This window comes from Drosophila hydei, unplaced genomic scaffold (genome assembly GCF_003285905.1).
Source record: "Drosophila hydei strain 15085-1641.00,03,60 unplaced genomic scaffold, DhydRS2 tig00008121-arrow-pilon, whole genome shotgun sequence".
Classification (NCBI taxonomy): Eukaryota; Metazoa; Arthropoda; class Insecta; order Diptera; family Drosophilidae; genus Drosophila; species Drosophila hydei.
Genome location: NW_022045832.1, coordinates 2,498,356 through 2,517,991, shown reverse-complemented (window position 1 = coordinate 2,517,991; position 19,636 = coordinate 2,498,356). Strand labels below are relative to the sequence as shown.

General features: G+C 41.0%; 3 protein-coding genes across 5 annotated transcripts; all 3 read left to right on the top strand.

Moving 5' to 3' along the window:
* The first annotated feature begins 1,931 nt into the window (after window positions 1-1,931).
* On the top strand, window positions 1,932-8,544 carry LOC111593267 (kinesin-like protein KIF19). 2 transcript variants are annotated; one of them, XM_023305934.2, is made up of 6 exons: window positions 1,932-1,988; window positions 5,959-6,126; window positions 6,190-7,591; window positions 7,690-7,838; window positions 7,894-8,237; window positions 8,307-8,544. In XM_023305934.2, the coding sequence occupies exons 2-6, from the start codon at window positions 6,016-6,018 to the stop codon at window positions 8,521-8,523; spliced, it is 2,223 nt and encodes a 740-aa protein (XP_023161702.1). In that variant the 5' UTR covers window positions 1,932-1,988; window positions 5,959-6,015; the 3' UTR covers window positions 8,524-8,544. The 2 variants fall into 2 exon arrangements, with proteins under 2 accessions (XP_023161702.1, XP_023161703.1); XM_023305935.2 differs by having other exon boundaries at window positions 7,894-8,241; window positions 8,307-8,385.
* A 1,052-nt stretch (window positions 8,545-9,596) lies between these two features.
* Window positions 9,597-13,282, top strand: LOC111593257 (dynein regulatory complex subunit 6). 2 transcript variants are annotated; one of them, XM_023305922.2, is made up of 3 exons: window positions 9,597-9,959; window positions 10,699-11,985; window positions 12,381-12,452. In XM_023305922.2, the coding sequence occupies exons 1-3, from the start codon at window positions 9,876-9,878 to the stop codon at window positions 12,384-12,386; spliced, it is 1,377 nt and encodes a 458-aa protein (XP_023161690.2). In that variant the 5' UTR covers window positions 9,597-9,875; the 3' UTR covers window positions 12,387-12,452. The 2 variants fall into 2 exon arrangements, with proteins under 2 accessions (XP_023161690.2, XP_023161689.2); XM_023305921.2 differs by having other exon boundaries at window positions 10,699-13,282.
* Window positions 13,283-15,615: 2,333 nt separating this feature from the next.
* On the top strand, window positions 15,616-19,505 carry LOC111593244 (pyrokinin-1 receptor). The gene is made up of 4 exons (XM_023305897.2): window positions 15,616-16,923; window positions 17,223-17,440; window positions 17,501-17,647; window positions 19,370-19,505. Exons 1-4 carry the CDS (start codon window positions 16,047-16,049, stop codon window positions 19,415-19,417), a joined length of 1,290 nt encoding a protein of 429 aa, XP_023161665.2. The 5' UTR covers window positions 15,616-16,046; the 3' UTR covers window positions 19,418-19,505.
* Window positions 19,506-19,636: the final 131 nt, after the last annotated feature.

Sequence of the window (19,636 nt, the reverse complement as noted above, 5' to 3'; positions counted from 1 at the left end):
TACTGACATATAGACGAATTCGGCCCCAAGTATAAAGTGGTTAAATAACTGCCAGCGCTTACTACAATTTTTGTTTAGATGTTTTTTTTTATTGTTTACATTGCGCTTGCAGCACGCCTCCAGCAGACCCTTAGTTCCCGCAGTATCGTAGGTTATACGAATTTCAGTTAGCCTCTAGCTTTTAAGTATTGGCCAATTGGTTATGCATTTTTTCCATGCACACATATAATTATTTACAACAATACAGCAATATGCATATATAAATAATATTTTGCGCAAATGCATACTAAAGATTTAGTTAAAGTGAAATTGCAAAAACACGAAATCAAATTACATTTATAATATATACAGCTCCATATGCATTATACGGTCTAATAGCTAATAAAAATTTAAAATTTCAAATGCTCTGTTTGTTTGACCATGCAATTTGGCATTGCCCGTTTGCATACCAAGGACTTTTTGACCTTTTCGTGCCGGATGCACTTGCGCGTTGGAAAAATCTTTCATGGAACTCCAGACCCAGACGCAGGCACCTAGCGAAAGTGCTCAGCGGGAAATGCTAATGTGAGTTCGACCTAGTGACTAGTGAATGATGCATGCATGACGTGGGTGCCCGACTGCTCTCAATAAAATATTTACAAATGCCAACACTTATCAAACTCCCGCCCAATTCTATCAATCAATCAATTTCCAATTGCTGCTTGTATATAAACAATTTGCATTTCAATGTCGCGCTCGCAAAACGGTCTAGGACCACCAGCTCCCCAGCCAAGACGACACGGAAATTAATGCCTTCACGTTGATGTGTAACACTTTGTTGCTTGCAACATTTATTATCAAGCCTTATTCACCTGAGTTGAGGCAACTCTTTGTGGCATGGCATGAGATCGATGGGCGGAAATGTTTCGAGTTTTCCGGACAGGCGTCGGCCGCCAACTGGATTCCATTTTGTCGCAGCAAAAACTTAAACCCAAAGTGATTTGCATAAAAGTAAAAAAGGCTTAAGTGTTAGTAAAAAAAAATGAAAATAATATAAAAGCTTTTTATATTGATTTTCTACATTTCTGTAAGGTTGAAAGAAAATTTAATTATATTTATTTTAAAAAATTCTGTAAAACAGGATTATTTATGTTTCTAAATTTTTGTATATATGAAATTATATTTTATTTATGAATTAATTACTTTCACTATAAAATAAATGTTGATATTAATATTTATCATATCAATATTTGAATGCATAAAGAAGTAAAGATATACATATATAATATATCTTCTTCATCATATTAACATTTGAATACAAAAAGAAGTAGCTTAGAATTCATTACCGAAACTTCGGAGTGGTTTGCCCTCTTCTTGGATAATCATGTAGTTTAAAAATACATTAGTTTCGCCTCTAATATATCCTTAAGTGAATCTCATCATGAAGAACTTTAATTTGCATTTACAACTTATTGATATTCGAGCTACTTGAGCTTGTATCGTAGCCATCGGTTGTCGTAATACCCAAGCAGGCCAAAAACTACAAATCCACTCACATTCAAGAATCCCTGGGCAAACCCTGAACTGGCCAACGTCAAAGAAATGTATGCAAAATGGCGCATTAGCATTTCAACAATTCGGAAAACGAGTGGAGTAACAAAAAGGAGAAACAACAACTGAGAAATTGATTGAGCTATGCGGCCAGGACATAACAAAACAAAACTCAACTGAACACAGCACAGAGCCAGCCGGCAGTTAGGGGTGTATCCAATAGCCCCGGCCCGCTGGGCCACACACTATGCCTATAATTTGACCAGAGTAGACCAGGCCAGAGTCCAATAGAGCCGGTGGACTTTCAGTTCAGTTTTGTCAGTCCACGCGAACGGTTCGCTGTTAACGCGAGTCAAGTCGAAAGTGTATATATATATATATATATATAGAAATATATAGAAGTATTTACTCATTTGGGCCCTGCCGTAATATTCAAATAGTTGGCAAACAAACATTTCGTAAGTGCGGCATTCTGCAGAGGTGCTGAACAACTTTGCCATCGAGTAGCGCAAAAGTTTTGTTCTTTTATTTAATTTAATCGATGTTGAGTTTCGGCATATCGTTATGAGCGACCGTTGGTCCTGGCGGTCCTTTAGCTGTTTGCGCATATAATTGACCTAGTTGGAGGCGCTTGCCAGAGCCGCTTATCGCGGCCATCTCCACTCGCATTGCATTTACTTTTAGCTGAATTGTAAAATATTACATTATTTCATGCTACGATTGGGGCCAAACGGGCGTCATTTTGTTTTCAAATGTGCGAAAACTTTCGTAGGCACTGTAAACAATGGCCCCATTCTGGGCCAGGACAAGCTCTTGAGATTGCGGCACGCACGGCTCCTTTGCTAAGACCTTTTCGTTAACGTCTTCAGATTTTTTTTAATTGCGTCGACTAATTGCACAACTTGAAGGTTAAAAGTTTCCCTTGAAGCCTTCAGAAAACAACAACAAAATTAGTGAATAGCTAAAAACTTGCTCCTTGACTCATAGTGTTGTGTGGCCAGCAAAAAGTACATATTACTGCGATTAGCCAGGCACATTTCACTTGATGGACTCTATAAATAGCCATCAAACACACCTAGAACTAAACACGAGTAATTAACTATTTGCTACAAATGCTGCCCATCAATCACACTCCCCGGAGTCCTGGACAGCGCAAGCATACAATTATTCTAAATATGCTGACTGCGTTTTTCACGTTTCTATAAACTTATTTTTAGTGCCTTAAAGGCCACAAATCAACAGTTTGTTACAGCCATGTCATGCTGAAATAGGTAAGCCTGCAAGCTGGTGTTTTATTCGAATACAATAGTTACGTTTTTTATAGAAATATTAGTAGAAGAATCTATATTAATTTATGATTTATTAAATTGGAAAAAAGCTAAGATAAGTTAATGAATAAAAGCAAAAAAGTTGTATTGAAATTAGATGAGTTTAAATCTAGTAAAAAAAAGTTTTTACACTTCAAAGTTACTGTTAAAGTTAAAGTTGAATTTGACTTGACAGAGCGATTCTGTCAGATTTGTTTGCAATGCATCAAAAATCTACATCAAAGTCTAATCTAGATTTTTGTTATTAAAGTTAACAAATGTTGTTGATCCAAATGGTTTTTTTTCTGAAAAAAAAAAAACCGAAAATATTAAAGATATTAAAAACAGTAAGAAAAAGAGTGAAAAGTTGATAAAATGAACACAATGAAAATCGTAATAAAAGACGAACTCAAGATAACACTTGAGAAAACTTAGACTGTCCATAGTGCCTTAAGAGTAGAAAAAAACCCGAACTTGAATAGTCAATTCAGTTCCGCCTTTGCATAAGCGCACCACAATATTTGTAGTAACAATATTTAGTAGAACAGATTTTATATGTATTTTTTTAAGCAAACACACACTGCTCGTTGTGCTGCGTCTTTTTGCTGAGTTTGTTCACGTAGCAAATGTAAATGAAATTTGTTTACCGCTCAGCAATTTGTCAATATGTGATGGTTGGGCTGGGTTGGTAGATCTGCCCGAGTACATAGAAATGCAAATGAAAAATAGTGGAGCTCATTTGGAGCACGCGCTCTCACTGATATATGTACATGCCTATGCAGGTGTGAGTGTCCTGCTGCCCACTAATGAGCCTCGATATGAATATAAGCCACATATATATGCATACTACAAGCACATAATGGAGGGGTTGCCCCCATGATTTAACCAAGCGCGCTGTCGCCTATCGCTGGGCGTAATCTGGGCTAAGTTTTGTCGCGGACTCTCCTGACCGAAATCAAATCAAATGCGGTCTTTCAAAATATTAAAACATTAACAATGAGCGTGCGACAACGTCAAATAACAAAAGCAAAGCCATGGGCACCTACTAACACACACACACATGAATACATTTCTGTGTAGCTATTCAACTGGACACCAACGGACTCTACTCCATTTGGCCTGCTGTTGTCGTGTCTGTGAGCAATTTACACAATTTCAATAAGCGACAATAGCACAAAACAAGTGGGAGAATTCTTGCTGCACATGCCTGACTACAATATACCCTGCAGCTTAAGTGGGACCTGAGCTTATACTAAAATACCTTTATATGCCGACTCCACGACCTCGTTTGCTGGTTTCGACCATTATCAATTTGTATATTGCTTAATCAGTTAAGACTCTTGATGATATGAAACATGTTCATCTATACATATATGTTCTATAGAACTAAAGACGACTTTCTGATAGTCAAATTTGCAGAGTATACAACTAGAAGCAGTGGAAAGAAGTCTATAAAAATAAAAGCTGATTTTGATTGGGGCATTGGAATCGTTGGCTTGTGGCGGTCGCCGAGGCGAATCGATTTGAATATCAAATTTGTGAAAGTCTAGGTCTAAGGCGATCTATTGGGAATTTCGATTGACTTAATGTGGGAAGACCTGGTGTGCCTGGTGTGGTGGGCGTGGCCGAGGACTACTCGATTTGTTTTATTGACACTGAAGGCCGGTAATTTGTATACATGCCGCACACAGACCAATTGCAGCGTGTTTGTTTATTTGTAATCCTGTTTCATATATTAACGATTAGTGGGCTGAAATTAATTTAATATTTAATGCACTTTGTCGCCCAAATGTTGACCCCACTGGCGCACACTTTATAATTAATTCACTTTCAAGAAAAGTTGATTTAGTGTCAAGAAAAATAAAAAAATAAAAAAAAAAAAAATAAAAAAATAAAATAAAACAGCTGCGGTGGGGTGGCTCTGGTGGGCACCAGGTGATAGTTATTCTAGATAACTATTTAATTTGACGAGGTCAGCTCATTGAAGCATATAATTAACGCAAAATACACTTTATTACTAGATGTGACTATTCAGATTAATAAGGAGAGTAATAAGCCAAGTAAGCGTGATATTGTAATTAACTAATAATTTGAAAAAAAAAAACTTGAATTGGACTTTACAAAATATTTTATAATAATAATAATAAGGGTTTCTATTCACACTGAAGCATAGTATGCAATAAAAGAAGAATATTTCAGCAGAATATGAAATCACATTAATCAAAAAGTTTAACTTTCAATCTTTTGAAGATTATAAACAAAATTTTATGAATGAAAATTTTTTTTTTAAATTTTACTGAAAAATATTTAAAAACATTATCAAGGATTTCATTTAAAGTTTCATATAAGATTATTACCAAAGCATAATTTCTTCGTCTTCTTTGTAAATCCTATCCTTAGTTAGATGAAAAAACTAGAACCAGTTCATCGACCGCTTTTTAGATGAGAGAAAGTTAGTTACATCAGCTCACTAATTAGCTAAAAATCTATATATATATTGATATAAAATATTTGCCGCAATTTTCCTGCTTTTTCGAAAATCTTAATATGAAAATATTAAGTCAGACTCTCTTAATCTTACTACGACAAGAGCTTAACTTATTCAATTTCTATAAAAACCTATGCACCAAATCTAAGTCTAAATTTGAAATTAATGAAGGTTAAAGTAAATGGTAAAATATAGCCTAATAAACTGCGGACGAATTGCTTTTGACGCAGGTCTTTTTGGCTTCCTAGTTGATTAGCTTGGTCATCCGGAAAGTTTTTGGCTTTTCGAGCAGCCATCGAACTCTTCAGGAGTTACTGCCCGTTGATTTACATTCGGAGACACGCAAGTGCAAGGAAGGTGTTCAAGTTCACGGCTTAATTTATGGCTCACGCCAGCCCGTAAACAAAGCCCGCGGGACTTTAACCTGCCTGGCTTGCCGAACAACATCGATTAAGCCAAGTCATGTTCATGCCAGGATGACCTTGGCGCCGAAGTTTACAATCCATTACGGCTAGTGGAAGGCGTCGGCGGCAGCCTGGGACAGTGGGAAACACCCAGTTAATGACAGTTTTACGATTGTTGACAACAAATTGACACCATTTGTAAGCATTTGTTGTTGTCGCCTTGCTTCAGGTTATCAGCATTTCGAAGGCACGTGGCACACCTGTGAAGGACACTCGACTGATCAAGATGGCGGCTAGCGCTGGTGCCAGCAGCTGGTCGGGCAGCAGCGGCGGCAGCACATCCTCCCAAGGACGCCAGCTGGCGACCGCTCAGCCCGTCCAAGAGGAGCGCTTAGTGGTAAGTGACCGTAGCTCCCAGCACCTAAGACAAATGAACTCACCCCGCATCGACGTTGTTCAGGTGGGTGTGCGTGTACGCCCGAGCCTGGAGGCCACCGAGCGCTGCATTGAGGTCATCTCTGGCGGCTCCCTGCTGTATGACGACGGTGGCAAGAGTCGGCCACGCAAATATTCATACGATCATGTCTTCAAAGAGAACGACACACAGGAGCAGGTGTACAAAACCACGACAGCACCACTGGTCAAGGATGTCCTGAATGGCTACAATGCGGCCGTCTTTGCCTATGGCGCCACAGGCTCTGGCAAAACGCATACAATGCTCGGCCCAGTGCCGCGTAAGAAGCCATCGACAGCGGATCGCGGGCCATCGGCTGTCGTTGGCTATGAGGCAGACGTTAGCAATCAGGACATTGGCTTAATGGTGCGCGCCATTGAGGATATTTTTGGCCATATCGAGGCAGCTGGCCCCGAGAGTTCCACCAAGGTATCAATATCGTATCTAGAAATTTACAACGAGCTAATACGGGATTTGCTCAACCCGGGAGGGCCGCTGGAATTGCGCGAAGATCATAGGGGTCAGCGGATTACAGTGGCCGGCCTCTCCGAAATAACAACGTCTAGCCGCAAGGAAGTCGTCAGCCTGCTTATTAAAGGCAACAAGTCCAGAACAATGGAGCCAACTGCGGCCAACCAAACCTCTTCACGTAGCCATGCCCTCCTTAGTATTACTGTGCAGACGCGAACGCCGCTGGGCACCAAACAGGGCAGGCTCTTCCTTACCGATCTCGCTGGCTCGGAGCGAGCGAAGAAGACTAAGAATCGGGGCAAGCGGCTGCAGGAGGGCGCCCACATCAATCGTAGTCTGCTAGCCTTGGGCAACTGCATCAATGCGCTGTCTGGCGGCGCTCGATATGTAAACTACCGCGACTCGAAGCTCACACGGCTGCTCAAAGAGGCGCTCAGTGGCCGCTGCAAGACGGTAATGATCGCCCACGTTGCGCCCGAGAGCAAACATCGCGATGAGACCAAGAACACCCTGGTCTATGCGGACCGCGCGAATAGCATCACCACCAAGCTGCAGAGCTCCGTCTACATCGACGAGTTCAAGAACTTTCCCACCAAGCACTACCAGAGCCTGGTCTCAGAGCTGCGAGACGAGGTCACCCGCCTGCGCACCAAGATGCTGACGGATCGTCCGCGCAGCGGGGCTGCCGCTGCGGCCGCTTCAATCGTAGCTCAGCAGCCGCCCAGCGAAGAGCAGAACGAGCAGCGTAAAACGGAGCTGCGTTATCTGCGTGAACAGATTGTGCTGACCTTCAAGCAGCAGATGAAGCTGCGTCGCAAGCTGCTTGAGGCAGAGAGTCATCTGCTGGGCCTCGAGCTGGACGCCGAGCGACAGCACATGATCATATCCCATTGGCAGGGGCGCATTGGCAAGCTGTACGATGCGCCAGGTGAAGATGGTGAGCATTGATTACTATATGATCTCTTACTGAAACTCTGGTAGTATCAGTTTTAGCTAAAGTTTCAATTAACTTCACATCTTCATTCTCCTGAACAGACATGGAATCGGAAGGATCGGTGGCTTTGAAAAATGCGTGGGGTGAACTGGCGGCCATAGAGAAGGAGACGCGGCGATATAAGGAAATCCGCGAGCACACAGAGCACGAGCTGGAGCAGTGTCGCCAGAAGGGCGTCAAACTAGAGGATGTGAGTGCCCGAGCTTAAACTATAAAGATTTCGTTCATAAATACTTGTTTCCCAGGAGCTTCCGGAGCGCATTACTAGCGACGAGGAGCGCGAACTGCTCGCTCTCCTCTGCCGCGTGCATGAACTTGAGGCGGACAAGGTCTCACTGCAAGCGGAGCGTTTGGCACGTCAGGCGGAGCTGCGACGTCGTGATCTGCAGTTGCTGCGTGCCGAGCGGCAACGACGACTCTGCGAGGACATCATTAGCTCCCAGCGTCGACTCATCGAGGAGGGCAACGTGGAGCTGCCGGACGAGCTGCGCGAACTCTACGGTCTCTATCAGCAGGAGATACACGCAGGAGTTGTTACGCCCAGCACGAGCAGCTACGACAAGAAGCTGCCGCCCATATACACAGCTGGGTAGGTTAGCTGACCTCTCAATTTACGCGCAACTTCCCAAGCCATTACCAACATCGCCCTTTGTTGCAGCTCCGATTCACCGGGCTCCAGTTCCAGCTCCGAGTGGTCACCCGCCTCGCCTTTGCCGGCCATAGAAGGTCATGCCGAGCACGTGATCGTGTCGGAAGGTCCAGATCGGCTAATGGGTCCACCGGTCAATTCGCGTCTGCCCCGTCTGAGCACTGCCGTGCCCCTGTCTGGTATGCGGCGACCCTCGCTGCGTCTGGGCAAACAGACGCATCCTTAGAGGCAGCTGCACCGGCTCTGTCCGAACTGCTCAGGTCTAGTTGTAAAGGTTTAGGTATTGAATAAACGTGCATTACTATTTAGAGAAATTAATAATATGCTTAAAGTATGAATTAATTATTATAATTAATCTTAATTATGTTTACTTAAGTTCGCAGTAAATTCCTTAAATAAATGCCTTAACTCATAGAACTGCATTTACTGATTGCTTAACTTATTATATTAAAAAAAGAAGAATAACAGACAAAAAGTTAATATGTGAATATATTTTTGAAAATAATAATATATCAAAAATTATGATTAACATTGTTATTTTTTCAGTGTAAGCATTTGTAAATAGGTTGCCATATCACGAAAATTTGATATTTAAGTTTTCCGTTACATAGACACAGACCTTTTTTAAGCAAGCTGGCAGCACAAGCGTAAAGCGTGAAGTTGGCTGCGCACATGGCACCTTAACTTTGAGTTTAAATATTAAGCAATATATAGAAATAAACTTATGTATAACGTAATGTTTTTTATAAAATAATATTAACTTTACTTATTTTTTTAAATAAATAAGAAAAATCATAAAATTTCCAGTAAAAAGAAATCATTTGATTAATGTTAAGCGAATCTTTTAGAAATTTTAAATTTAAAAAATTAAGTATATATTATATGTATTTCTATGACAACTCAATATCCGCTAAGCTGATAACACACAATATAAAACTTATATTTGTTGTATTTGTAATTCCACGCACCAGCCCTTCCACACACTTGAGAGACACAATAGAATTTTCGTTCCTACGCAACCACTAAGGTCACTGCCGGCCCAAAATTGTAGTTTCTTGTTTTTCGGAACTGGGTCAGAAGCAACAAACATAAACAAAAACTGAGCATAAGTTAGAGCGGGAACGAGAGATAGAGAAGGGGGAGGCACAGGCCGAGTGCAAGCGAGACGGGGCGCATTGCAGAGAGCGCACAGCGAGAGCGAGTTGAGCATGCGAGCATGCGTTGCTACGGTAAATTATCTTTCAGCATGCACAAAAAGTATCTGGCAGTTTGATTTTCATTATTAGATACACAGCTGTATGGACAGTGCGTGGAACAAGCGCTCCCCTTGATATTCGGGTTTTGTCATTTAAGCAGTGAGCAGGTTGCTGGCGCATCTAACAATTGGGGCTTCAAATAAAATAAATAAATAAATTGAAAGACAAACTAAAAGGAAATATTCTATAATTCGAACTGGAAGCCCCGAGTCGAGTGGCTAACATACGACAGGCTAATTGGAAGGCGCATAACTAAATGCGCAGTTTGAAGCAGATAATAATTACTTCTCGATTGCCCAATACGAAAAGTTAAATTGCCTGGATGGGTAACAACCTGACTACAAGTGGATTGCTGAGGATTAACCGGGGCAGAATTGTGTTCTTCGAAAGGCCCGCCGAGTGCCAGGTGAGTGAAAATGGTAAAATTTAAAAATCGTAGGCGTCGTCAACCCTCTGAGAAAGCATCCCAATTGCCAATGCGTGGGCGTTGTGTGGGCTTAGCTGCACTCGACGCATACATGCAGTCATGTATCTATACATGCACTGTGTACATAAATGTTTGCCTGGTAAACAAGCCAGGCTCTGCCCGGGCTGACGGCGCATTGCAACATCGCAACAGCTAGGGGCTGCAGCCCGGACAACCAGCTCAGCTGCACCAAGGCCACTGGGAGTTTTAACCCTTGGTATTAACAGTTAAGAAACACCCTCTTCAATGAAAACTTCTGTATGCTGTCAAGTTGCTATAAGCACCTTTAGTAGCTATGTATATATATATATATATATATACATTTTTTTTGTGTCTTCTGATTATGGCAATGAAAATGTCAACGGAAATAAAAGAAAATTTTTGAAGAATGCTGATGCAATAAAAATAATAAAGTCTAGTGACATAAAGACTTTCTAATAATAATTTATAAAATTGATATTTATGCTTAACCTTAAGTTAAGACTTATACACTTATTTGACTTACTTTACACGCTTAAATTAACTATTATTCTACTACAGATATCATATGTATATATTCTTAAAATATTAATTTTCGATAACATTAAGACTATATTTATTATCAATTTTGATTCGCAATGATATGCAGTCGAAAGCCTGATTTATTATGTCTGATATTAACTGAAAACAATTCTTATAGGAGAACAAAGCGGAGCCAGATATGGAGTCGGCTGCTGGGACCAGCAGCTCGGTAACGTTCGAAGATGGGAGACGTCGGCCGTTGCACATAGAGCAGCTGCCCAATGACATGTGGATCGAGATTATGGCATATTTGTCATACAAAGATCTGCAGCAGCTGCGATTGGTCTCTTGGCGCTGTCGCGAGTTGGTCAATCGGCGCTATTTTGCGTCTAAGGGCAGGGTGATTGTTACCAAAGAGAATCTGAATGCAATGAAGGCTCACGTAGAGCGTGGAGTTTCATATTTGAGTTTCGAGGACGTCGAGCTGCGCAATCTGACGCAGAGTACCGAATTGTCGCAGTTTCTGAAGATGGTGGGACCGGAGGTGAAGCAAATGCAGGTGCGACACGCGCCTGTCTTTCGCAACATGGATGGCAAGCTGCCGAATTTGAAGATGTTGAAAATAGTTACGACTAGCTTCTTGGATGACGTGAACATGACCGTTGACGGCATCAATATGAAGCAGTTCATGCATCTGACGGGCTTTGAGTGCGACGGCGTCAGCTTGGACTCAAGTCTGAAGCTGTTGATGCTCTTGCAACTGCGCCGCGTTGAGAACAAGGTGCAGCTGCGTCACCTGCAGTTCGAGTATCGTCGAAACAATGAGACTGCATTGCTGCAGGTGCTGTACGATCATGCGCCTACCTTGGAGTGCGTCGACATCTTCTTTAGCTGCTCGCCGGGCATCGAAACTCTTCGCTGGTGTGTGGCCTTCGAGCGGATGAAGAATCTGCGCACTCTTAAGCTCTCTGGCAATTGTCATCTTGTGCTGCTCGACGATATTCTGGACTCGGTTCCCGAGTCGAGCAGGCTGCAACAGCTCGATCTAACTGGCATGCTATCGCTAACCAATGAAATGCTGATCTGCATAGCTGAGAAGTGGCACAAAACTCTGCGCTCTCTCGATCTCATGTTCTGCGTGCAGTTGGACGTGCGCTGTGTGGCGGCGCTGCGTAAGATGAACGGTTGCCTAGAGTCGTTGACCATGGCCTACTGCCGTGCGTTGACCGGCAGGGGGCTGGTTGAGGGTTTGACCTCGCAGATCAACTATACGCTGCAGGAGCTCTTCTTGGAGGATGTGTGCTTCATCGACGAGGCGTCCATGTGCATAATGATGGAGCGTCTGCCCAACTTGCGCAAGCTCAGTCTAGACAACTGCCGCCAGGCAACCACCGACCGGACTCTCTCCACCATCTTCCGCCACCAGACACTGTTGCGTTTGCTGAGGATCGACTACTGCATTAAGGTAACGGATATGGGCTTCATAGGCTTTGGCAACCAGCCTGCGTCCATCAGTCGTTTGCGAGGCTTGCGTGAGCTGAATGTTCGAGGCTGTCGCAACCTGACAAATCGTATGCTTAAGCGAGCTCTTCGTCTGCCGGAGCTGCTTGACTTGACATTGGACTATTGCAATCGCTTGGAGGCCAATGGCATAGCGGCGCTCAGTGTCAACTGTCCGTCTTTGGAAAAGCTGTCCGTGGCCAGCTGTTCATTGATAAATGACGAGGCGGTGGGCTATGTCGTTGTCAATTTGAAGCGTTTGCGTAGTCTCACCATAAGCAACTGCTCGATGCTCACACTGCAAGCTTTCAAATATATTGCTAAAAATGGTCGGAATCTTAGGAATTTGGTTGCTTGCAGCATTGATGGACTTGATCAAGATGCTGCACAAAAGATTTTGTCGCGACATCTGCCCGAGCTGAAGCACGCTATGCTATAGCAGGAGAGGCTCGTTCACTGACTAGACGAGAACAATCCCCACGCTGGTTGGGGAACCGATGACGAAGACGAACCGGAAATAATCGAAATTGTTATCTAAACTGGATCAGTGCAATATGATCGAATCAACTCTTATTCGTCGTCTAATCTTACTCTATTGAAATACTTACTATATCTTATATATGTTATTCCAATCTAAGTTAAACTGATCGCAGAACAAATTGTTCTTCGAACGTTGCCCTCTGTTACTCTTCTTGTGTTTTCTGTTTGAAACACATTAAGTCCTTTATGAAAGTTTTAAATGTGCTTCACAATGTCGTAAACTTTAGGTGAAATCAAATACGTATATACAAAAACATAGAGATGATGTTGTAATTCACTCAACAAGTCGTTGAGCCAGTAATATATAATATACAATAACAGTAACTACTATGGTTCTCAAGTCAACAATAGTTCAAGCCAAAAAGTCAAGCTACTAACTTACCTCTAAATAAACGAAACCAAACATTTCATAGAGTCGAAATTGAAATTCTTTGCGGAATACCATATTTAGTGAAAATATCTAAAATTTCTGTTATGTGATACAATCACAACAAAAAAATAATAATAATCCCAAGCGAAATCGGGGAAAACTAGCTAAATCTAGACTTACCAACTTATCGAGCTTGACAACAAAACACTCTTATTGTGAGTTATACAGTTTTATCGGATTTACATATACATGTCTAATATATACTATAAGTGTCATAAGTATTCAAGTAACGATCATAACGATATATCGATGTATTTATTCTGTATTTACAATAATGCCGCCCATTGCGAACCTGCACCATAAACTAATATACATATACGTATATATGCATATATATATCTATATATATATCTATATATATTTATCAGAATTTATATTATACAATGCCAATGCCAAACAGAGGCTGGCCTATACAATTTACTTTGAACTTAAACTTAAGCTTGTGTAAAATTTGAACGATTTGAATAATCAGCGAGTTCTAGAAAATCGAATTGAAAGAAACGCTAGCCTAGTACTAAGCATTTTGTAGCTTTTAACTATTATTGAAGAATTTTCTCGTTTCGATGGAATTCTTTACAAAATTTCACTATAAATATGCTGGACAAGTATATCACACGAGCACCTGTTGCATAAAAGTACATCAATGGAGCTCTTTGTTAAGATCCAACTAAGCTAAAGATGTCCTACCGAAAGCAGCTCTCTGGTTATTAGGATCACTTGAATTTTACACAAGTTTCACAAACACATATATATATATATATAAATATAGGAACGGAGGCTAAAGGAAGGCTTAAGGTTTTAAATAGATAAAGGAAAACTAATACTCTTTAATATTCCATTTAAAGTAAATTGTGGTTTATACAATGAAATTGAAAAAAATCATGAATAGGTTGTTTACAGACAGCTAAAAGATCTGTGGTTTGAAAAGAAAAGAATGAAATTGGTTTAAGAAAGTGTTTCTAAGGTATTTTTTTTTAATCATATTTATGTCTATGATATATACGAAGAACATATTACAAACTAGAATAGTATTTACAAGCATAATATATATATATATATATATATATATATATATATATACTACAAGCATAACAATATAATTATTGCCAAGCGCAACTCCATAGATATTTCATATGTGTTGTTAAGTACATATTGTATGATTGGTTCCTGCCAAGTCGTTAATACTAACCGCATATAAAGTTCTGTGTATTGCATTGGTAAATGTCTATTGAATAGGAAACGAAGAACGAGGCGCCGGGCTCGGCGCCCGGTCAAGGCTGGTTGAATAAGTGTCCAGTGGTTTAAAGATATATTTATTGACTTAGTTTTATCAAGTCTCCGGCGATCGAAATAGAGAATATATAAGTGTATTCACATTTCTCTTTAATTATACTCTGTTGCTTTAAGTCTTACTAAACGATTTATAACATAAACTAATAAAATTGATGTTGCCTCTAACTATTCATCGCTCTCTATTCAATGGCTTGTTCTCAACTAGAGAGTTATATGCGGAAACACGAGACTCAGGTAAATGGCATGGATTGGACTCTAGACCTCGACTTAGAACAAAGACTGTGCTGTAACATTGGTTGTTATTCAGACATCACTAATAAGAGTATAAATTCAATTTATGCAAGCAATTTTAATACAATAAATCAAATACACTGGTCAACAAAATCGGGTAGCCAAGAAGCAGTTTATATTTTGCACACGATTGTTGGCGTATCTGAAACTAGAAACTTACTTTACCCACTTGAAGGTGCAGCTCCTTCGAAGCGCAGTTCTCTTTTGGATGTAATTGAAATTGATTGCAATTGATTATTAGTTATTTTTGTTAGTTAGTTAGCTCTCGCTCTCAAATCCGTAAAGTACTTTATCTATGTGCAAATAGTTAGTTAAGTAGATGTCTATCGGACAGAAAAGTCAGGTTGAAGTTAGAGCTTTTAAAGCGCGCTGGCAAGCCATTGCTAAAGCTTGCACACACACACACGCACACAGATGTACCTCGTGGCGGCCATTATCTGCCTGTATGTCAGCGAGTGTGTATGTGCCTTGTGTCTGTGTGCATATAAACGTCTGTATAAGTGTGCAACTATTTCGAAAGCAACGCACGCACTTTGACACCACTGAGTGGGGCGGAAGTCGGGTGTTCAGTTAGTTAAGGTGGCGCTAAACGAAATAATATAAATGAATGAGATATATATATGACGGGGCCAAAGAAAATGTCACTCGTCGGCTATGCGGAGCGTAGCACAGATCTGGCACTGACAAAACGCATAGAATGAAACTTTTTGCTAGCCGTCATCGTGGGGTTTCTTGTTTTTGTTGGCATTGGCGTGGTGTGGTGTGGGTGGGCAGCTGGCGTTTTTTGCGACTATGAGAAATTGTGGCCAAAACACAAACAAAGCCAGGCACAGACCGAAGCACTTACAAATATGCACATGTCAACCGGCAGAGCCAATGGCAGCGGCAGCGGCAGCGGCAGAGGCAGAGGCAGAGACGGAGACGGAGACAGAAGCAGCGACAGCAGCAGCAGCAGCAGAAACAGCGAAGCGTCGTCGTTGTGGATAGAAATCTGAACGAAATTGTCGCCACTGCTTATCAGATAAGTTCAGAACGCGCTAGCGTGCGGTTCGGGTTCGGGTTCGCAACTCGGATACAGTCAACTAAATGCAGCTAGCTCAATGCATTTAACTATTGTCACATAGCTGCCAGTTGCTTGGCCAGTTGCAATCAAATGAACGCAGTGTCCGGCGTCCAGTGCTCGTAGCAATCGCTGGGCGGGCGATTGGCAACGTTTCTGGATTCGATCGCGACCTCGCTGGCTATATACTTTAGTGTCGTCTGTGTGTTGCGTGTCAGTCAAGAAACGAGTTGAGGCGATTGGCTAGCTTCAGTTCTGTGTCGCTGTTACCTTAGTCGTGACATCGAATTATAATAATTAGCATATGGGGATATATTGGCAGTTAAGCGGCTCTCGGCATTCCAGCAAGTGGAAATTTTGAATGAATATAAACAAAAAAGCGCACAGTTGAAGGAAAATTTCGAGCACAAACATGTCGCTGGCAACAGAATCACCTGCCATCAATCAGAACACGTCAGCAATTAGCCAACTATTTGGTGCCCAGCGCGATCCCCTGGCCATTGTGGTACCCGTCACGGTGGTCTACTGCCTCATCTTTCTCACCGGCGTCGTCGGCAACATCAGCACCTGTATTGTGATCAAGAAGAACCGCTCCATGCACACGGCCACCAATTACTATCTGTTCTCGCTGGCCATATCGGATTTCATGCTGCTGCTCTCGGGCGTTCCTCAGGAAATGTATTTTATTTGGTCCAAGTATCCGTATGTATTCGGCGAATACTTCTGCATCGGCCGCGGACTGCTGGCCGAAACATCCGCCAATGCTACCGTATTGACCATAACAGCCTTTACCGTGGAACGCTATATGGCCATTTGTCATCCCTTCCTTGGCCAGGCCATGAGCAAGCTGAGCCGCGCCATTCGCATCATTTTCCTCGTCTGGCTGCTCGCCGTGCTCACGGCCATACCGCAGGCGGCACAGTTCGGCATCAATAGTTACGGCGGCATCGACAAGTGCGTTGTGGTGCGCGTGATCGTGCAGCACTCGTTTCAGCTATCGACGATCATCTTCTTTTTTGCACCCATGTCCATCATATTGGTGCTATATTTGTGCATTGGCTTGCATCTGTATCGATCGAGTGTCATTGGCGGCGGATCGACAGCTGCCTTTGGGGCGCCGAGCGGCGTGCGGGGCCAGAAGCAGCAAATGAAGACGGTGCAAAGTGATACGATTCTCTATCGCTATGCCGGTTCCAGCTCGGCTTTGGCAAACAGCGCTGGGCAGCAGCTAAGCTCGGTGCGAGGGCGCCTCAATCATTATGGCACGCGTCGCGTGCTGCGGATGCTGGGTGAGTGTCGTTCAGCATTGATGACATCCAATTATGGAAAAAAGGCCGCAGGCTGTGCGCCAAATGTCTAATTTCTGGCTATATCCAGCAGTGGGACAAAAGGCGAGCACGCCTAATCAGCCATTCACTGGCCAATTTATAGCGTCTGTCATTTGGCATGCTCGACATTTATGAGTCGCGCGCGTTTATTGTGCCCCGAAAAAAAGAGTGTATAGACGATATAAGCTAGTGACTGTCGTTATGGCGTTTATGAATATAAATACACATACAATTGCTTGGTTTATCTATTCGTTTCACAGTTGCCGTTGTCATCTGTTTCTTTCTGTGCTGGGCGCCATTTCATGCGCAGCGTCTGATTGCCATTTATGCCCCAGCTCGGGGCGCCCAGCTGCACGATCAGCACGAGCTGCTCTACACGGTGATGACATATATTTCGGGTGTGCTCTACTATTTGTCCACCTGCATCAATCCGCTGCTTTACAATCTGATGAGCAACAAGTTTCGCGAAGCCTTCAAAGTAAGTGAACAAATTTATTTACTCTGTTTATATTTTTATTGTTTGATTGATCTGCTGCAGGCTGTGCTGCTGGGCAAGAAGTACTCCAAGGGCTCGTTGAACTCTCGCCATCAGCTGGAGTCGCGCCGCTTGCGACGCACCACAACCCTCAACTCGTCGTCGCAAACGCAACGAGATTCCAGCGAGTCGAAGCACACGCTAATGCAGGTCTGTACCACAGATCGTATGAGTAATAATACTTAAAATTACGCAATCAATTGTTTATATGATTTCCTCTCTCCACATCCCCCCCCCCCCCCCCCCCCGCTCTCTCTCTCTCTCTCTCTCTCTTTCTCTCCCTCACACTCGCTGTCTCGCTTGCGCTTTTAGATAGCTCTAAGTGAACGCCCGCTGCAGGCAAGGTCGCAACTAGTTTCGTAATTTGCAATGCACAATGCACTGCTAATTATAGTGAATTCATTTATCGATATTTATTTATCGTTTTTCTGTTTACTTCTAGTGTTAACTTATTATAATTTATAATTTTGTTAAATAAGTCACTTTGTTTGCAACGGCTACCAAAGCGTCTAGTACAAGTTTTAGTTCGTTTCCTACTTTAGTTAATTTGTTAATAGATGTTAAAAAATGTATTAAAATAATAATAATTGAGATCCGCATTTAATATTATTTGAAGTTTCAACTATTTTTTTTATAATTTAAACATTTACAGTTAAGTTAAAGACTAACTAGTCGTTATTATTATTATGTCTATAAAAAATATATATTATTTGTAGAAAAAATCTAAAATATATAAATTGAAAAGTAAATTAATAATTAATAGAAGAGACTCTTATAAAAGTAGTTCATTTCTCAAGAGAATTATGTTAGATGTACAGTTGTGTTCAGGAAAATAGTAGTGCTGCACTTCCTAAAACCTAAACAACTATGTATTAGACCAAAGCAAATGTTTAAAGCGTGTGAAGCCAGATAAACTTTTGTTAAATAAACTTTTTTAGTTTTCTTGTAGCCACTACTATTTTTATGAACAACTAAATTTTGAGAAATTTTTCCGTAAAGCCTGAAGTGTACATGTACCTAAGTTTGGAACCAAAAAATATCTAAATAAATATAATATATGTTAATCTTACTATTAATTTCAAAAGGTTTTCAAAATATTGTGCTCAATCGCACTGCTATTTTTGTGAACACAGCTGTTTTTGTACAAGAATACACTGTATTATATATATTATTACCCTATATTATATTACACATTATTATAAAGTTATATACCATATTATATATTAAATATACTACAAAGCACTATGCTAAACAGTTTCAAGAACGCATCAATGTAAACTTGAATTGCATAAATAATTAATTCAAAATTAATAGAAAATAAACAACTCACAATGTCTAATTAGTAACAACAATATATATGTATATATATATATATATATATATATATATATATATATATATATATATATATATATATATATATATATATATATTTGTATAATTGAATTATTCAGCTCAAAAATATATTCTATAACTATTTATTAAATATGAATGGGAAATAATTGAAATGTCGCAAAAAAAATAAATTTCAAATCAAATTTAAACTAAAATTATTTTCTAATTCAAGTTTTGCCGTAATTTAAGAAAACTTTTGCTAAACTTCAGTGGAGAAGTGTAAATAGCACAAGCTGTCATTGGGCTGACGGATGAGCTGTGGGCAAAAAGTTGATTTATTTTTAAAATATCAAACGTTTCTTTTACCGGAAGGTAAACAATGCGCAAGCTGGAAGAAAGATTAATTGATGATGCTGATAAAGCTGTAAGAAGTTCGGGGATTGAATTGTATTTCTATTTAGTGTCAATGGAAAAAACCATAATAAAAACCAAATACGTAGCAAACTTAATTATTTTTTTTCTTTCGGCAATTTCTAGGGTTTCGTTGATTTGTCTACGTTTGTTGGGCTAGCGATGGAGACGTGAAAACAAATATATGTATTTTGGATTGGAATCATCGCAGTGCGCGTAAACAAAATTTGTTTTTTTATATCGGCGAATGGGAATGGAAATGCGTTTGCTGTATGCATAAATAAGTAATATGTTAATCATGTCCCTTACACATGCCCTGCGATTATAATCGCACCAGGGTCACGGACTGCAATTGCAGGCGACTGTCAACGCGGCGAATGCGTAATATGGCTC

Excerpts from the sequence above, each read along its gene's own strand:
- LOC111593267 (XM_023305934.2), top strand. The coding sequence starts at position 6,016 with ATGGCGGCTAGCGCTGGTGCCAGCAGCTGGTCGGGCAGCAGCGGCGGC. Across the intron at positions 6,127-6,189 it reads TCCAAGAGGAGCGCTTAGTG|GTGGGTGTGCGTGTACGCCC; the intron begins GTAAGTGACCGT and ends GACGTTGTTCAG. Across the intron at positions 7,839-7,893 it reads AGGGCGTCAAACTAGAGGAT|GAGCTTCCGGAGCGCATTAC; the intron begins GTGAGTGCCCGA and ends CTTGTTTCCCAG.
- LOC111593257 (XM_023305921.2), top strand. The coding sequence starts at position 9,876 with ATGGGTAACAACCTGACTACAAGTGGATTGCTGAGGATTAACCGGGGC. Across the intron at positions 9,960-10,698 it reads AAAGGCCCGCCGAGTGCCAG|GAGAACAAAGCGGAGCCAGA; the intron begins GTGAGTGAAAAT and ends CAATTCTTATAG.
- LOC111593244 (XM_023305897.2), top strand. The coding sequence starts at position 16,047 with ATGTCGCTGGCAACAGAATCACCTGCCATCAATCAGAACACGTCAGCA. Across the intron at positions 16,924-17,222 it reads TCGCGTGCTGCGGATGCTGG|TTGCCGTTGTCATCTGTTTC; the intron begins GTGAGTGTCGTT and ends TTCGTTTCACAG. Across the intron at positions 17,441-17,500 it reads AGTTTCGCGAAGCCTTCAAA|GCTGTGCTGCTGGGCAAGAA; the intron begins GTAAGTGAACAA and ends GATCTGCTGCAG.